The sequence below is a fragment of the Phascolarctos cinereus genome, unplaced genomic scaffold, assembly GCF_003287225.1.
Source record: "Phascolarctos cinereus isolate Bilbo 61053 unplaced genomic scaffold, phaCin_HiC Scaffold_9;HRSCAF=440, whole genome shotgun sequence".
NCBI classification, from domain to species: domain Eukaryota; kingdom Metazoa; phylum Chordata; class Mammalia; order Diprotodontia; family Phascolarctidae; genus Phascolarctos; species Phascolarctos cinereus.
The window spans coordinates 182598721-182617221 of record NW_027556402.1 but is presented as its reverse complement, the minus strand read 5'-3'; the positions used below and the strand labels follow the sequence as shown (position 1 = coordinate 182617221).

The window sequence follows — 18501 nt, the reverse complement described above, 5'->3', positions numbered from 1 at the left end:
CCCTTTATTGACATCCTGCCTCAAGACTCTCCCTTCTCCAGTCCATCGTCCACGTAGATTCCAACTGGTAGTCCTAAAGCACAGACAGGTATGACCGTGTTACTCTTCTGTTCAGTAAACTCCAGTGTCTATTACTTTAAAGATCAAATGCAACCTTCTCTACTAGACACATAAAACTCTTTACAATTTGACTCCAACCTGTCTTTCCATATTTATTATACTCTACTCCCTTTTGCAAACTTTACGATCCAGCAAAATTGATCTCGCTGTCCCCTGTAGTCTATCTGCTGCCTCTGTTTTGCAGTCTGTCCCTTATGCACATAATGCATTCATTCCCTCCTCACCTCTGTTAGAATCCATTTCCTTCAAAGCTCAGTTGTAGCAGCACTTCCTACATGAAGCTTTTTATTTTCCCCATCCTAGAAGTCAGCACCCTCTGCACCCTTAATGAGATTGAATATCATTTGTTTATATTTGTTTAACTCCCCAATAGAACATAAGCCACTTGAAAGCAATGACTATTTCATTTATATCTTTGATGCAGAGCAAGGCATACTTTCCATTAATGAAGAGAAAGTCGCATACCAATGGGCTTTGGGACTGGGGTTACTTTTTTTTCCCTCAGCACTGAGTACAATGCTTGGCATACAGTAGGCACTTAATAAATGTTTGCTGATTATCAGTTTGGATCAGAGGCAGAAGAGCCAGGTTAATCACTACTGGAGATGAACTACTCCAAGTTGCTTTCCCCTATCTAACAACAACAACAAAATAATATTAGATTTGACAGGAACTTTATAAATCATTTAGTTCAGCCTATCAGTAAATGCAGGAGTCTCTAAAGCTTAAGTGTTTCCAGTGGCAGGGAGGTCACTGAATCAAACAAACAAACCAGGCTATTTCCTTCTTCTTTTCTCTCTCCACTTCATCTCTGCAGTTAGGGAACTGGTTTCCTTCGAATCCCAGCTAAAATCCTACCTTGAACAAGAAGTCTTTCCCCAGCCTCCTCAATACCAATGCCTTCCTTTTATTATTTTTGATTTATCCTGTATGTATCTTGTTTGTATATAATATCTCCCCCAATTGTGAAATGAGAGTGGGGACTGTTTTTTGTTACTGTTTTAGTTGTTTGCTTTCTTAGTATGCATGTGCCCAGCATAAAGATATCAATAAATGCTTTAAAAAAAACTTTTTTTGGGGGGTGAGGCAATTAGGGTTAAGTGACTTGCTTAGGGTCACACGACTAGTGTCAAAGTGTCTGGTCCGAGATGGGATTTGAACTCAAGTCCTCCTTGACGCCAGAGCCAGAGCTCTATCCACATTGCGCTATCCAAGCGCTCTCCTAGCTGCCCCCTGTGTTTGCCGTTTTTGTTGTTGCTGTTGTTGATTGGACATCTTCAGATCTTAGAAGTCCCTTGTAATGAGCTAAAATCTGCCGTCCTGCACAGAACCAGCACTCTAAGAAATCCTGAGAGGAGACCAAGGTAGCAGGCCCAGCTCTTCTCACTGTCTGGATGAGCTTGGGCAAGTGACCTTACCTTCTTCAGTTTCCTCATCTGTGACACAGAAGCTGCTAGCAGATTATACTGAAGATTCTTTCTACCTCTAACATTCCATTATCTGCTTTTGAGGAAATGCAGATCTATAATTTGTGTGTGTATACACACAAGCATGTACACATGCACTCATATGTGTACATACTTGTGATATACACATTTGCATATCGCAATCTACACATACATCTGCATGTGTTTACACCATGTATATACACATATGTGAGTCTCGGTGCATGTGCTGTATAGATGCTATTATGTGTGTGCAAATGTCAGATTCGTAGATTGTTGCTGAGGTTGGTGTCATATCTGACTCTTCATGACCCTGTACACTCTTGTTTTGTTTTGTTTGGGGCAGAAATACTAGAATAGTTTGCCATTTCCTTCACCAGTGGATTAAGGCCAATGAGGTTAAGTGACCTGCCCAGGGTCACACAGCTAGTGTGTGTCTGAGGATGGATTTGAACTGAAGTCTTCCTGACTCCAGGCTGAACACTCCATCCACTTTGCCACTTACCTGTTTCCATACATGTATACACATGTATATGCCTATTGTCGTATGTATGTGTATTTCTAAGAGAGTTGCCTGGGGTCCTGAGACATTAAATTACTTGCTCAGGGTCCCCTAGCCAAAATGTGAGAGGCAGAACTTGAATTCAGGCCACACTGATCCAGAGGCCAGTTGCCCATCCATTATATTTCACATGAGTGCTTAATAAATGTATGTTGAAGGTCCAAACTACAACAAATAAAGATCAGCAAAACGAAGATACCAATGTCATGACTTCTCCAATTGGGCTTTAAAATTCATGATCTTCCCTTCTCTATACCTTGCACACTACACTGGCTGCAATGTCAACACATAGTTAAGTTTGCTTTTATATCCTCGTTTTCTTGCTTCTGTAAGTTTTGTTATTGTATCTGAAGACAGTTTACATTAAAATTTTTTTTATTTCTTTTATACCCTATTCATTTACCAATATGCCACCGAAGTTCCACTAAACCCTCCAAAAAGTAGTTAAGCAAAACCAACAAAATGACAATGTTTGCAATATTATCCTCCAATAATCATCTTATGCCTCTTCAGTAAGAAGAAAAGGTTTATCATCTGTTCTTTGGGAGCAACATTGGTTACTGCAATTAATCTGAATTTTGATGCTGTTTATTATTACATATTTATTATTTGCATTTCTATTACTTAAGTATAGTCCTTTTTGTACACTGTGCTCCTTATTCTGCTTCTTTTACTGAGTCCCTCATGTGTACTTCTGGTATTTTTCTGAAAAATAGCTTTGGTCTCTGAAAAGTTCCATTTTTAGGATTTTTCAGCCCTGAACTGCTAAAGAAATATCCATAATGATAACTGATACTTATATTGTACTTTAAAGTTAATAGCGATTTTTATAAGCATCATATTATTTAATTACATGAGGGTAAATGCATATATTTATTGCCATTTTACAGATGAGGAAACTAAGGCTGAAAGTCAAGTGTATCTCCCATGGTCATGCAGGTTGCAGTATCAGAGCCAGGACACAATTCTAGGTTTCCCTTGACTCCAAGTCTTAGGGCTGTTCCTCCTATACCACACAGAGCTTTCTAAAAGTATTTTTCTCAAGAAAAGAGAGAAAAATAAAGCAATCATGGTTAAAAATATGTATGACAACGGATTGCTACTTTTCTTATTTCTATTAAACTTGTCTTCTGGGCTTTCTAATTTAGTATTTTGTTCATTTCTGGGCTTCAAGATTTAAGAAAGACATCGATAACCTGTAGTGTTCAGAGGACAAACAAGATGAGGATGGGTCCCCGAGTTCCTAACAGATGACGATGGGTTGGAGGAACTAGGAATATTTAGTGTAATGAAAAAAAAAGAAAAAAACTCAATGGGGATTTCAAGAGTTTGAAAGGCAGTCATTGTGGAGGAGGGCAGAACCAGGAGCTTTGAATGGTTTGGAGGTCTTCAGAAATTTAGGCTTGAGGTCAGGCCAAAACTCCCAACAATTAGAGCCTCCAACAGTGGAAATGGCTTGCCTAGAGAGGTGGTGAGGCCCCCCAATCCACTTCCAACCTTCCTTGGAAGTCTTCAAGCAGCGACTGACTGGATCAGCACTTGCACGATGAATCTGATTGTTTCATGTATAGTTTAGGATAGTTGCTCAGGTGCCCTTTAACTCGCTAACCCCTAGGTTTAGTGAAAATCAAAGTTTACATTTCTCTAAGCCCAAAAAACGGTTTTCAGGTTGAGAACTTGTCAATCACATAAATATACTTAGTAAATAGGGTAACATCACGTGATTAAAAATGAACCTTACTTTCACTTAATAAAAATTAGTTCATTAGGTGGAATACTATCTAGTTATAACGACTTCAAATGAAATTTAATTTTCTGCTGTAAACACTGCGCCTCTACTACTGTTATTTTAGTGGTTCCCAGAAATTGGAGGCCCCAGAAAATGATCTGGAATGCAGGCCTACAGAAGTGTACACTCTGCTGGCAAGAATAAGATTAGCCGGGCTGTAAAACAAATATTACCAGGGCCTGAGAACATTGTGTGCCTATTTCTGTCAAGATTATGGCAAGTTATCTTCTCTAAGAATTGAGAAAAGCAGACTTTCAGAATGAAATGTATATTCCATCATGCAATACGGGCCATTTTTTCTACTCTACATAGTTTTTAGTCCCGGTAAGGCCATGGTCCGAACGTTCCTTATTCCAAGAGCAGGGGCCCAGGGACCTTCAGCCCGGTCGTTTGGCAAGCCTGGACAAGCCGAGTGCTGAGTCAGAGCCTCTTCTTTTCTCCCTGCCGCGAAGAATCTTTCTCCCTTGAAAATTCATAAAGCTTCGGAAATGTTTAAATTAGAGTCTCCAGAGGGAAGGGGGCGGAGGAGCCGGGATGAATGTGGCAGGGAGGAGTCAGGCACTGCCAAGCCCTGCAGATGGCACATTAAGTGCTCGGAAGGCATGGCCAGAGGTGCCTGCCCGGGGTTTGCACGGAGCCCCCACTCCAAGGCATTGTGCGTGCGGGTGCCGGTGCGGGTGCGAATAACCACAGAGAGCTAGTTCGTGTTCCAGAGGTTTTATTCATTTTAGTTAAACGAAAATGCTCCGCAAGCCCAGCGCGCCACCGAGGCGGCTCGGGCCGGAAAATACACGCCGGCCGCAGGCCACCGAGTCCGGAACGCCTAGAGGCCGAGGCTCGGGAGCAGAGGATAAACAAACCCGCGGACCCGGCCTGGAACCCCCGCCCCGCTGCACCGAGCCCCAGCACCTCCCCCAGCTGCAGCCTTTCCCCAGGAAGTCGAAGGGTCGGCTCAGGGCTCTCACATGACCGAGGGGAGGGGCGAGGAGTGGACAGGAAGGAGGCGGAGGTGGGGTGTTACCCCAATGACCGCGAGGGGTGTGTGCGAGTCTTGGGGGAGGGTCATAACCGGGAGAGTTCACGGGCGTGTAACCACCCCACCAGACAACGAGAAAAATGTGAGGGAGGGGCCGTTGCCCAGGAACCTCCCGCGCCTCCCCCCCCGCCCCACCCCTCGCCAAGCACGCGACCCCCCCCATCCCCGCCCGCCCGCCGGCTGGCCTCTCTCCCAACCGGCTTTTCCTTTTCCCACGGCGCGAGGCCATCACGTCCCGAGGGCACGCACACCAGGCCCTAGAGCTCCTCCTCTCCCCTCCCCACCCCGTCCTCGGCCCCGGAGGAGGGAGGGGCCGGGAGAAGAGAACCGGGTGACACCGCGCTATCCCTCCCCCACCCCACACAGAGCCAAGGCGCGCGCGCCCCCGGCAGGAGCCTGCATATTAATGAATGGGGGGGAAAGAGAGCCTCAGCCTCGTGCCCGCGCGTGCCGGGGGGACGCAATTATGAGGTGGCTGTGACGCACATTCCGGGGTTCTTAAGGGGCTGCGGCGGCAGCGCCGGAGCCGGTATCGGGAGGAGTAGGAGGAGGAGGAGGTGGCTGTAAGGGGGGGAGGGAGGGGGTAAAGACGGTCAACCCCGCTCACTTACAGTGTGTCTCACTGACCTCCCCCCCTCTCCTCCTCCCTCCAACACACACTCCCCAAACCCAGTCCTAGTGGCAGCTCCGTTCCTGTCCCAGGTTTCCTAGGTGGGGCAGGCGAAAGGAAGGGGGGGGCGGTCTATCTCGGCCCTGGTGCAGATCGCCCCCTCTCTTCCCCATTCCCTTCTTCCCCCGTGGCTGTACCTGATAAATGGGGGATTACGGATTCGGGTTACTGCAAACTGCCCCGCTCCGAAGCAGCAGCCCCGGTCCCTCGTTCAGCGGCGGAGCTTACCTACCCTACCCGCCAATCCAAGCCCGTGCCGCCCCCCAGCTCTCCTCTTCCTTGCCCTTCGGCCCCCTCTCGCATCCACCGTTGCCTGTCACCGGTTTCTCCCCGGCCTCGACCCCCTCCCAGTTCTCCATCCCCACTAGCAGCGGTGGCGGCTGCAGCACCAGCAGCTCCGCCACCGCCTCTTCCTCCTGTCCTCTGTTCCTGGCTGCGGCCGCCGCAGCGCACAACCATACCATGCAAGATGAGCTGCTGCTGGGGCTGACACAGCCGCAGCAGCAGCAGCATCTCTCAGGGTCAGGGCTCCCCGAAAAACTCTCCAACCACCATCCCATCGGCAGCACGAAAGCGGGTGCGACCCACCTCCTCCCCTCCCAGGACTTCAAACCGAGTCTGCACCACCCCTCCTCCTCCTCCTCCTCCTCCTCCACTACCTCCTCCCCCCAGGACTTCAGCAAGCAGCAGCAGCAGCTGAGCAGCCAGAAGAGGAAAGAGTTCAACCCCCCCCACCCTCCCCACCCTCAGGACTTGAAGCAGCAGCCGCCGCCGCTCAACACCCCCGACCAGTACATCTCACAGCAGCAGCAACAACAGCAGCTCCACCAGCTCCAACAGGAGCAGCTCCAGAAACAGCAACAGCAGCAGTTCAGCCACCCGCACCACCCGCACCACCACCACCACCACCACCACCCACCGGACTTCCACCACTCCAAGCAGCCACCGGGAGACTACCATCCCCTCCCCCAGCACTACCAGCCCCAGCTTCAGCCCTCGCCGCCCCAAACCCAGCACCACCACCACGGGGGGGTGGACAGTCTTCGGAAGATCCCGGTGGCGACAGCAGCGACCGCAGCGGCAGCCGGCGAGGGGACTGTCGCTGAGTCCCCCAATGTGGGCTTGGTCCCCTCGACGCCGTCTGTGAATCCCCTGCCGGGCTTAAAGCTGCCCCCGTCGATGGAGTCCCCCAACCACCCCTTGCTCAACAGCCCCAGTAACCTCCTGCCAGGCGCGGGGCTCGGGGCCGGCGGCGGTTTCAGCAGTCTGCAGAGCCCGGACCTGCCTCACCCAGGCGGCGGCGGAGGGGGCGGGGGCCCCCCGGCAGCAGGAGGAGGAGGCTCCGCTTCGCCGCCGCCGCTGCCGGGCTTCGGCACCCCCTGGTCGGTGCAGACCTCGTCGCCGCCGCCGCCGCAGCCCCAGCAGCAGCAGCAGCAGCCGCCGCCCCAGCCCCCGCAACCGCCGCCGCCGCCCCAGCCCCCGCAGCCGCCCCAGCCTCCGCAGCAGCAGCCTCCGCCGCCGCCGCAGCAGCAGCAGCAGCCGCCGCCGCAGCCGCCGCCGCCGCCGGGCTCCTCGGCCGCCACCCCGGGCGGCGGCGGCGGCGGCGGCTGCGGCGGCCCAATCAGCGCCATGCCGCCGCCCAATCCGGAGACGGACAACAGTTTCTACCCGGGGATTCCGTCGTCGATCAACCCAGCTTTCTTCCAGAGCTTCTCGCCCGTGTCTCCGCACAACCCCTGCGCCGGCATGAGCGTGCCGGGCGGCGGCGGCAGCGGCGGCGGCGGCTTCGGCAGCCCTTTCTCGGCGGCTGCCGTGCCCCCGCCCCCGCCGGCCATGAATTTACCTCAGCAGCCGCCGCCGGCCCCGCAGCCGCAGCCCGCGCCCCCGGCCCCGCAGCCGCCGCCGCCTTCGAGCCGGCGGTCGCCTGTCAGTCCGCAGCTCCAGCAGCACCAGGCTGCCGCCGCCGCCTTCCTGCAGCAGAGGAACTCGTACAACCACCACCAGGTACAGGCCGGACCCGGGTGGGGTCAGCGAGGGTCAGCGGGGCCGGGGGCGGGCGGGCGCGGGACCGGCGGCCCGCGGCAGAGCCGCTCGGAGCGCGGAGCCGGGGCGGGCCGGGAGGGGGTGCGGGAGACTTGAGGCGGTGGGCGGTGGCCTGGGGGAAGAGGAGAAAGGTCAGGAAGTCACGGCGACCGAGGCAGAGGAGAAGCGCTTGCCCTGCAGGGCCAGGGGCGGCGAGGCCCAGGAGACCGGTCCCGGCAGAAGGCGGCCGGCTCAGGGGAGGCTCGGGGTTCAGGAGGGGCCCCCCGGATTGTGAGCCCTGAAGGACACTTTGAGGTCGACATTGGCTGTACTTGCCCTCCCCCTTCCCCCGCAACGCCCTCCAGTTCTCGGGTGGGGGCGGGGGGCTTCATTCGGGAGGGAGAAGGTCAGGAACGGCTGCGGGGGCGGGGGGCGTCGAGGGCTACCTGGGCTCTGGCCTAGGCCGAGGGGAGCGGGGAGGGAGGGGGAGAAGGTCGAGTGGCCTCTGATGTTGAGGAAGCGAGTAAGAGGACGGAGAACTGAGAGGCCTTGGGCCGGACAGGACTCCCCCAACCCTCCCCCGAACCCCTAACAGAAAAGGTGCGGCTGCAGGGGAGTATGAGTGTGTGTGTGTGGGGGGGGGGTGTTCGTGTGTGAGACTGACACATGTGTCACACGGTCAGTGAGTGAAGGCGCTGTACATTAGGGGTCAGCCGGCATTGGGGGCGGGGGGCCCCGAGGCCGCGTCGGGCCAGGTTGCGGAGCTCCGGGGATCAGGCCCGAGGCCGGCGTTGGCCGGCTCTGCGCCGCGGCTGCGGGGTGGGTGGGGCCGCTGTCAGCTCGGCGGGGCCTGGGGCTGGGCGCTGGAGGGGCGGGGGGACTGGGGGGGGTGTGTGTGGAGATGATCTCTAGCCCACTTGTTATCTCTCCAGCCCCGGGCAGGGGAACGCTGCTCTGGGCTAGTCGGAGTCCTGGAGTAGGGAAGGAGGCAAGTGTGGTACTGGGTTAGCTCTGTTTGGAAGTCACGGACATGGCATTTTGAATCCGAAAGGGCTGGCTGTCCCTCGGTCTTTGTCATCCACTGGAGGCTGTCAGATGAGTGAAAAAAAAGAAGTGGAGTTGTGACAAGCCCACATTGATGAAGAATGAGCATTGACCTAGGCGAGATTGTCTGGAGTTGGGTTTCATGTTTACACCTATGTGGTTGCTTTTAAAAACTAGGCGTGCTGAGAAGGGAGCAGATTTCAAAGGATTTTTACCTAAAAGCATTATAGTACTTGGGAGGAAGGGTTGGGGTGGGGTTTGATATTTTAAAAAAAAAAAAAAGAAGAAAGAAGTGAAATAACAGGCAGACTGTGTTAAGCTTTTTGCTTTTTTCAAGCAGCATCTTCTGACTGACCTTTAGTGACCTAAGCTTTTTTAATGGCTAACAACCTGTATTAAAATACAAATTATTCTCTGATTTTTTTTTTTGGTCAGGTCAGCCTTTGACTATATAAAATCTGATTTTCTCAGTCAGTTTTTCCACTGTTTTTCTTATAGATTGGTTAACATGACTTGGCAGGTGAAGCTTAAAACCAGATTTTCAAACTTTTCTGAAATGTGTGAATCTAGTGACTTCCTTACATTTTTTATTTTAACTAGCTTAAAGGTGTTTTGGTGTCTTTAGTCATAATTCACTAAATGTAGCATTTATCATTTTTGCAATGACTAGTATGTATTCTCACTGACAGTGAATGAGAATAAGGGTGTATGTATAAAAAACTCAGAGTTGTGAAATCCTATTCTACTTGTCTCTGATTTATGTAACCTTGAGTAAGGCAGGGAATAGCTTTGCATCGCTCTCTCCATTTTTTAATCTAGAAACTTGCCATAGAGAGCTATTACTAGTAGTTATTTATATGGCTCTGTCAGTGTGACAGACAAAGCTTTACAGAATTTATGCAGGGATTAGTATTTATCAATTATCAACTTTTAAACAGAGTCTACTAAAATCGTGGATTGTGATGGAATATATCAGCTAAATTTCTCAGGAAACTGCCATATACGCTCTTAAAAGCTGAAAACAGGGACAGCATAAGCTAATAGATGATGTATGCAATGTATTATTTAAACCCTGTTTTAGTAGAAGAGGAAACTGAGGACCCAGAGAAAATAAGCTATTTGGTACAAATTCACAGAACTAGTTAGTACTATTTAACTTTTACACTTTAAACATTCCACATGTATAGTAGATTGGCATTTAAGAATTAAAAATTTGAATTACTACACTTGAATACCAGAGATATTTTGTATCACAGTTAACATTAAATGAGGTTTTTTACCCGTCTTTAAGTTAAAAAAAACACTTCTGATTTTTCAATGGAACAAAAATGTCATTCTGTATCTTAAAATAACTTCTTTAAAAAATAGTATTTTTCTCTAAAAACTGAATAAGGATTGTATTGTTCTCTTCCTCTCAAATAAGCAGCTTTTATAGTATTTTATTATTGCTAGCTTAATCTCAGTGGATCCACCTATAGGTAACATCAGACAACTGCTTAACAATTCTTAAAGTGATTGAATAGCATGGAATTTTTTTTCTTTTTTCTTTTCTTTTTTTAATAATTTTTTTGAATGGTGCTGAATAACATTGGTAGAACTGGAATAAAGGACCTTTTATAGTTGATTGGGAAATTAAAAAAAATACTGTACTTTTCCCAATTCTTCCTCTATCCCAAAAAAATTTACTCATGTAACAGAGTAACTCCAAATGTATCACTAGCCATTTTTGTAGCTATACTACTTTACTTATTTAGACTCAAAATCTAAAATATTTGTTATATGGTAAGGGATATTACATTTCCTGACAACCAGAAGACTAATTTATTTTAAAGTTATTTATGTGGATAGCACATTATGATATTTTAAGTCATCCTTTAGGTTTTTTTTAAGATCTCCCAATTTGAATTCCATATAGATTCTGAAGTGCATTTTTCTCTCCTTTATATTTCATTTGTGTTAGTTTCCTTAATTCCCGAAAGAGTGAGAATTATATGAATCATCCTGTCACAATACCTGTATTTTAGCGGTAGTTATGAAACCTCAGCTTGATTATAATTGTGTGTTTGTGAAAGATGTCAAATAGTCACCTACCACTAAGATTTGTTTTAATGGCAAAATTTCAAGCCTATTAGTTTGCGTCATTTCTAAAATATACAATGTGGCATATGAATCTTTAATGATACTTTAGGCAGTTTAAATAGGTATATATATTTGTTGCAGATTAAAAATTTTAATTATTATAACCTGTTTTTGATGTTTCAAAAGTAATTTAACTGGATGTATTTCCCCAGCCTCTTCTGAAGCAGTCTCCCTGGAGCAACCATCAGAGCAGTGGTTGGAGCACAGGAAGTATGTCGTGGGGAGCAATGCATGGCAGAGATCATCGTAGAACTGGAAATATGGGAATTCCAGGAACTATGAATCAGATTTCTCCTTTGAAGAAACCATTTTCTGGTAATGTCATAGCCCCACCAAAATTTACTCGATCTACTCCATCCCTGACACCTAAATCATGGATTGAAGATAATGTGTTCAGAACAGACAACAACAGTAATACTCTCTTACCCTTACAGGTAAGAATGGTATGTAAATGGAATTATCTCTCGTGTTAATTTTTTTTGTAGTAGCAAATTGAGTAATGATATCCTAAAATTATTAATTGGCTATTCAAGAAAATCAGGTTTTTAAAAGCTTTTGTTTTTAACCCAATTATAGCAAGTATTTAATGAAGGCTAAAATATATGAGTAAACTTTGAGATGAGAAATTGCAGTTTCCTTTTTGTAATTAAATGATCTTATAATTGCAGAAAAACTACTGTATATTTTAAAATTCTAATCAAAGCTTTGGATTGGCAATCCAAAGAAGGATCATGCTGTATTTATTGATCAAATAGCCACCAGAGTTGACTTCATCTAAAATTAATCTATATTAATCTGTATTCCACAGTTGCCATAATTCTTAATATATTTCACTATGACCAGCTGTATGTATGTTAGACTGTACTTAGTACAGCTGTATTAATAGCAAAAAGCAACTTCAGGGCTTTTTGCATAGAATTCACATTTATGGTAGCTGTTTCAGAGTGGACTTCCCACTGGCTTATCTATCCACACATCCTTTCTAAATGTGGCCTAATAGTTAAAGCAGAGATCCTAGACATTTTCCAGTCCCTTTGATGTTTGATGGGATTGTAGGCTAATTGAAGTTCCATTATGTCTAATTGCTAATAGGATTTTCTGCAGCAATCTTTATTGATTTGGGCCACTAAATGAAACATCTATAGGGTAGAAAGAATTTTGGTGTTTGTTTTTTAAGGGTGGGTGTGGGGAAGAGAAGAGAACTGCTCGTTTCTGATGAAAACTTCTATGCTATTGAAGGTGAGATCTAGTTTGCAGTTGCCAGCTTGGGGCTCAGATTCACTCCAAGATAGTTGGTGCACTGCAGCCGGAACATCCAGAATAGACCAGGTAGGCTGCACAGCGAATATTTTTCAGGATTTTGGTTAGGAGTTAGTCTTTCTTTCTATGTGATTTGGGATTTCTCACAATTTATTAATTGCTATCCATTTATAAACATGTTCAAAACTTGTCAGAAGACATAGATATAACTGCTTTGTTTTCTTGTGTCATCTATTTCAAATTTCCATATATGCTGTATGATTGTAAAATGTTAAATTTATTTTGGGGAGGGGGAAATCTTAATTTATCATTGGGATAAACGCACCTGACTTAAATCATGAATGTTCAGTTCAGTTAATGTATTTAGCTTAATCCAAGAGGACCTACCATTTTGTTTTAAGCACAAATTCATTTAACTACTTTAAATTTCATTACTGTTTTCTACAATTTAAAGTTAATCTTTGTCATGAAATCTAGTTTAGCCTTAGGATATGTTTCTGCCATGCCCACTCTTTTTTCATTCAGTTTTCTTCAGTATTATAAAAGGAATCTTATGAGATAGCTTCTAAATATAAAAATGTGTATCTCTGTGTGTGTGTGTGTGTACGTACGTACGTACTCGTGTGCACATGTGTGAATATTTTTTAAATAGATAAACATTTAATCTAAGTTGAAGTAGAGAGACCAAAACTAGTCTAGTATTTCCCTGTTCTAAACAGCATCTTTATACTAACATTTGAACCAGAATTTACAGGTTAATCTTAGCCATCCCTCTCCAGGCTTAGCCTGGTCCTGTTCCAAGCCCTTTAGGGTTAAACATGTTGTCCATCTGCCTGTAGGCAGCTAGTATTTGTGTGCTTATTTGGTGCTAGATGATGGGAGATTAGGATAGGATTGCAAAGGAAATAAAAAGCCAGTGGACTCTTTTTATGGATAGTTTGCAAAACCCTTTCTTACTCTAAACACCTGTTTAAGTGGATAAGGTTAATACATTACCTAAGGGATAATGCTGTTACATATAAATATATCTTAAGTTTTTGTGTGTGTTTTGTCTCTGCAAAGGGACAAACTGTATTCTAAGAAAATAACAGGTACTAACCTATTTTAAGAATAGGCTAAATGGTATCAAATAGGTGCTAATTTACAAATGAATTGGATCTATTTGTCAACAAAAATTCACTGGAAAAATATTCCAGATAGAAAATATTCTGAAATTCACATGTACCATATTCTAAAATCCAGAATAATTTAGCAGTTACGGTACCATAATTTTAGGTAGGGACTGGATCTGTGATTTCCTTAGTATAGGGAATGCTCTGTTGAGAAAACTGTTAATACAGTTTGGCACCTCTGTAACTTAGAGAGTTGCCTAAAGCATTTCGAGGTTAAGTGACTTAACTTTGGTCAGCTACCCAAAAAATTTCTAGTCTGACTCGGAAGCAGGATTCGAAACCAAGTTTTCCTAGCCTCGAGACTGGCTTGATAATCACTATGCCATGCTCCCTCTGTTACTATTATTTTATTACATGTAAAATGCCCTGTATTTTGGATTCATCACTAATTCATACTTACTGTCTCCACTTAACCTGAATTAGTGAGGCTTTATTGTAAAACAAATCAGTTTTAGTAGATATTCTGTACACAAATCCCATAAAATAGGTAGAAGAGGGAATATTTTAATTAGGGAAAGTTTACTAGAGGAGGTGAATTTTAAAGGAACATGGATTGACTGAAGATCTGAGAGTGAGAAATCAAATTAGGCCTTTGTGGTAGTAATAAGCAATCGGATTGTGGAGAAAGGGCAACTTAGTAAAAGACCTAGACTAGCATTTTAAAAACTGAGAATGGGTTTGGATTTAAACTCTGTATTTACTAAATTCATTTTGACTTCTTTGGGCCTGAGTTTTTGCCTGTATAAGATGAAAGAGGGCTTCTAGACCTAATGTTCTGTGATGCTTTAATATTTAGGCATTGTTGGAACTGGGCCTGATGAACAGGGAGTCCCAACAAATGAGGAACCGGAAAAAAAAAAGTAGTAATTATTCCCATTACTTCCATGCTGCCTGTTATTCCAAAACCTATTATTTTTAAATGATGAGGTGAATTGAGATAGCTATCATAGATGGAAGTCTGATGTTCAGCAATTGTGACAGTAAGTTACTAGACGTGCACTTATATTTTGTTATTGTGCGAAATATTTGCCTTTGGCTCAGCAACTTCACATAGTCATAAAATATTCTAAAACTACTATTTTAGTTTGTTTATTAACACAAGGATTTTTCCTAGAAAAAAAACTGTAAGTTTTAAAATTAATGTTACTGATTGGTCTTGTGCTTTACGCATAGAAAGGCACTTAATATTCACAGATTATTTCCATAAAAGGTAGAAGTTTTCATAGTAGAGGTTCTTAAAAAATACATCGACCTGACAAATAATGAGCGCCTTAACTGATCGATTTATAACTATCACAAAAATATTTTACCCATATTTTTTGCAATATATATTTTAAAATTTAAGAATTTGGTGTTGAAATTTTTGCATTCAACTGCTTTAATCACTTTAATTAGAGGGATTATCTCACTTTTGTTAGTTTTCCAAGGGTTTTTTGGTTGTTGTTTGTTTTTGTTTTGCCTTCTAAAACATTCTAGGTCTAATATCTTAGGTATACTAAAAACTTAAAAGTACTATGTTTTGAAATTGACCTCTTCAAGTCCATACATAGGGTTAGGGTATATAGCCTGTAGTATAGCCTGCTACTCCTATTTTTAGCCAAAGGACTCTATAGATATCTCACACTTAAGAGACTGTGCATTATGCATCTTTTTCAATCATGTTTGCCAAAGAAATCAATATGATAGAATTGTCAAAAAGAAAAAGCAGAATTAGAGAAAACAGATTGAACATCTTTTACTCAAAAGGCTGATTTTTTTTTGTTCAGTTTACATTTTTTACTATTCTTTAACAAAACATTTGGTTTTGATGATTTTTTATTTAGGTAGAAAAAATTCTTGATTTTAAATTGAAAGTTTTCCCTTTTAAATCTTATTTCAAATGTATATAGTTCTTATATCAAGATGTTTTATTTCATATTTTCAATCCAGATAGTGTGGATATTTGTTACATTAAAAATTGAAGTACACGATTTGGTCCCCATTTTTAAAAATAATGCTAGTTTTCTTCATGTATATTTGTATAACTCTGACCTTCGTCTGTACCAAATAGAGCTTAATATTTTGGAATCTTTATCTAATGGGGCACACGTTTACTAATACCTCCTAATAGCTGTATTTACTGATATTTCCTTTCCCATGTCAGCATGAAGCTAGTGGAAAGAACACAAGTTTTAGAGTCAGAGAACAAGGATTTGTATTTTGGCTCTGCTTTGTCCTGTGTGACCTTGGAAAAGTCATTTTGCTTCTCTTGGCCAGTTTCCTTTTCTGTAAAATGAAGAAATTTGATGGGATGACCTCTAAGGTTCTTCCTAGCCCTAAATCTTAGTTCTAGATTCTTCTGAATGGTGGCATGCGTGCCTTTTCTGCATCATCTTTTTTCTTTAGATATATTTCTCCTCTACACAATGTGGATATTATCTTAGGATCAGTTTAAGAAGGATATATTTGCAAAGATGATTCTTAAAATTGAGGGCTGGCCACAGAGTCAGGAAGATTCAGGTTCAAGGCTTGCCTCTGACCCATGTTAGCTGATTGGCCATGGGAAAAAGTCATTTAGCCTGGTTCGTGTTCAGCCTCTGACACATATTAACTGGATGACCATGGAAAAAGTCACTTAACTTGTCAGTTCCCTAGGCATCTCTGCAAAGATTATAAGTAATAGACAGGTTTCAGTCTGCATCATTGGGGAAGGAACTGGGAGTTCCCACACTGATTAGATCACAGATTTGAAATCACCCTCAAACCCCTCCCCCCCTCCAAAAAATGAGATAGATAGTATTAAGCAAGAAAAGCTACTGTTCCTAGTAATAATGTGGTTTCTCAAATTTCTGAGTAGGTTGAAGGGGCCATTCCAGTCCACACTAGCATTGCTACATACTTATCCAATATCTGATTAGGTTTGTGGTACCAGTGTACCTTTTCCGTACTTCTTTCATCTTAAACCAGAATTTGAGGAAAAGCTCAGTCCTTTCTGAAATGAGCAGATTTCGAGCAAGATTACAGATACTCTCTTTACCCCCCACCCCCAACTTTTAATAGCATAGCAATTCTGCCCTAGTTTCTTTATGAGACATATAGAGCACAGGAGAGATTTATTTTTTTTTTAATTTTTCTAGGCAGTTGGGGTTAAGTGACTTGCCCAGGGTCACACAGCTAGTGTTAAGTGTTTGATCTGAGGTCACATTTGAACTCAGGTCCTCCTGACTTCAGGGCTGGTACTGTATCCACTGCACCACGTGCCTGCCCCTTCAGTCCATAAATGTGACATAGGAACAATGGAAATCAGAGGCAGAAGGTAGAATGTTAAATTCAGAGAACAATTCCAGTTTGTTTGACTAAAACAATATGATACAACTACTGTGGGTATCAGCATGGTATGTGCAATACAAGGGTCAATATGTTATAGACAGTACTTGTGTGTTAGGGACATGGAGATTGTTTTTCCTAGATTAAAGACTGCACGCTATTAATTTACCTATTTTCAAAAGCTTGTGTTCTTTGAATTTAAACTGAACATTCTTCTATAAATGTAAATGTAAAGAGACTATTTCTTGTGACATGTCCTTTTCCTTCTGAAAATGTTGTATTCCTTTGCAAGAAAAAGTTGTCTTTGAAATAGGGTGGTGATTTGGTTATAATACTATAACAAATTATGTCTTGCCATAAACTTCTCGTTTGATGTAAATTTAGTTTATTATATTATTAGTGATACCTTGGTAATATTTTTATGCTTTATTTCTCCCTAGTTATTTCTCAGTCAGGCTATACACATTTTCTAAAATTGATTGTTTTCTTTTCCCTAATAAATTAAGTTTTTCCAAACTCTGCTTTCTTTGTTTTTCTCTTCTAAATATTTTCCCTTCCCCCCCCCTTAGATTTTGCTTTGTGGTACACCCCAAATTATTTGTGGTAAATGTGTTCACAATTAGAAAAGGAAAGCTAAGGAGAAATAACTTTTAATTGCCAATCTGCTTAGATAGGTCCTAATACTAGCTATTTCTAGGATTCTTCCATCTCGGCTTTTGAAAATCACTTTCTGTCACTTGTTAATTGCCAGTATATTATAAGGGTGGTGGTAAACTATGTCTTGTTGAAGTTTCCATATTTGGAAAGCTGCTTGCTTGTTGCCATAGAGCTGTGTGATAATGAACATAGACTATATTGTCATAGTATCAACTCTTGGTTTTTTTTTTTAGCAGGGTGTCTCTAATTACTATTAAATTGTAAAAGTTTCCATGTTTCATTTCCTTTTGATTTTATGAAGTTCTTTGTATGTATTACTTCATTTGAGCTATATGATCTTGTGAGAGGTAGATGCTGGAATATTATCTGTTTTGCAAATAAGGAAATGGACTCAGAAAAATTGTGGCTTATTCACGTTCAACACAGTGTTACAAGTGGGATTCAAGCTGAGGAAGTCCAGTGCTCTTTTCATTAAGGCCATGTTGCCTCTCATTTGAAAACCTTTGCAATGTGTAAGCTGGGCTTGTTTCTCAGCCTGGTTATCATTTTTTTTTTGGTTGCTCTGATTCATAGCCATAAAATATGTTCAGATCACAAACTTCCTGCTATTAACATCCTCGCCACCTTTACTTCCCTTCCTCCCCAATACTCTACTTGCAATATTTACCCAGAATGGCAGCCCTCCTATCTGGAGAGACACTTGAGTTAAGGGGTCAGGGATGAGAGGAATATGTTGCCACAGAGTTCGCAATCAGCGTCTTGGGGAACAGTGTTCCCCAGAAGAACTATTTAGATTGACTATGTCTCCAAAACAAATCCTTCTTTAAATCAAAACTTTTGAAAACCTTAGTAGTTCCCAAGGTTATCTAGCTCATGGATCATACCACAAATCTCAAATTTTCTTGGGGTTGAGTATTCATACATTTCTCTTTTCTCTCCAATGTGTTTACCTGCCAAAATTGAGTTAAAAGGAGGGGAAACCAAGGGAAAGAAGCAGTTGGATCTTTTGTGCCAGTTTAATAACATCAAAATAATATATGCCTGAGACAGTCTCATTTCCCTAGTCATCTCTATTTCTCAGATCTCAAAGAATGTTACTGTTGAAAGGAACCTTAGAAATCTAGTCTAACCCTCTCGTTCTGGACAAGAAGAGATTCTGATTCCCAGAGATGTAAAATGTGCCTCAGAGCTAGAACTGGAAGGGACCACAGAGGTCATTTAGTGCAGCCCTCTCATTTTACAGACAAGGAAACTGAGGCCAAGAGAGATTGGAAAGGCT

At 43.5% G+C, this 18501-nt stretch overlaps 1 protein-coding gene across 9 annotated transcripts in view; it reads left to right on the top strand.

Annotated features, from left to right (window-relative positions):
- The first annotated feature begins 5516 nt into the window (after positions 1-5516).
- The window catches only part of CPEB2 (cytoplasmic polyadenylation element binding protein 2), a 110636-nt gene continuing 97651 nt past the window's right edge, over positions 5517-18501 (top strand). For 3 of the 9 annotated variants that reach the window (XM_078148709.1, XM_078148708.1, XM_078148707.1), the window contains exons 1-3: positions 5519-7626; positions 10980-11270; positions 12067-12156. In XM_078148709.1, coding sequence (XP_078004835.1) covers positions 5767-7626; positions 10980-11270; positions 12067-12156 — 2241 coding nt within the window. In that variant the 5' untranslated portion in view covers positions 5519-5766. Of the gene's footprint in view, positions 7627-10979; positions 11271-12066; positions 12157-18501 lie in introns of all 9 variants that reach the window. The other 6 variants (XM_078148711.1, XM_078148710.1, XM_020993104.2 and 3 more) reach the window with 4 other exon arrangements.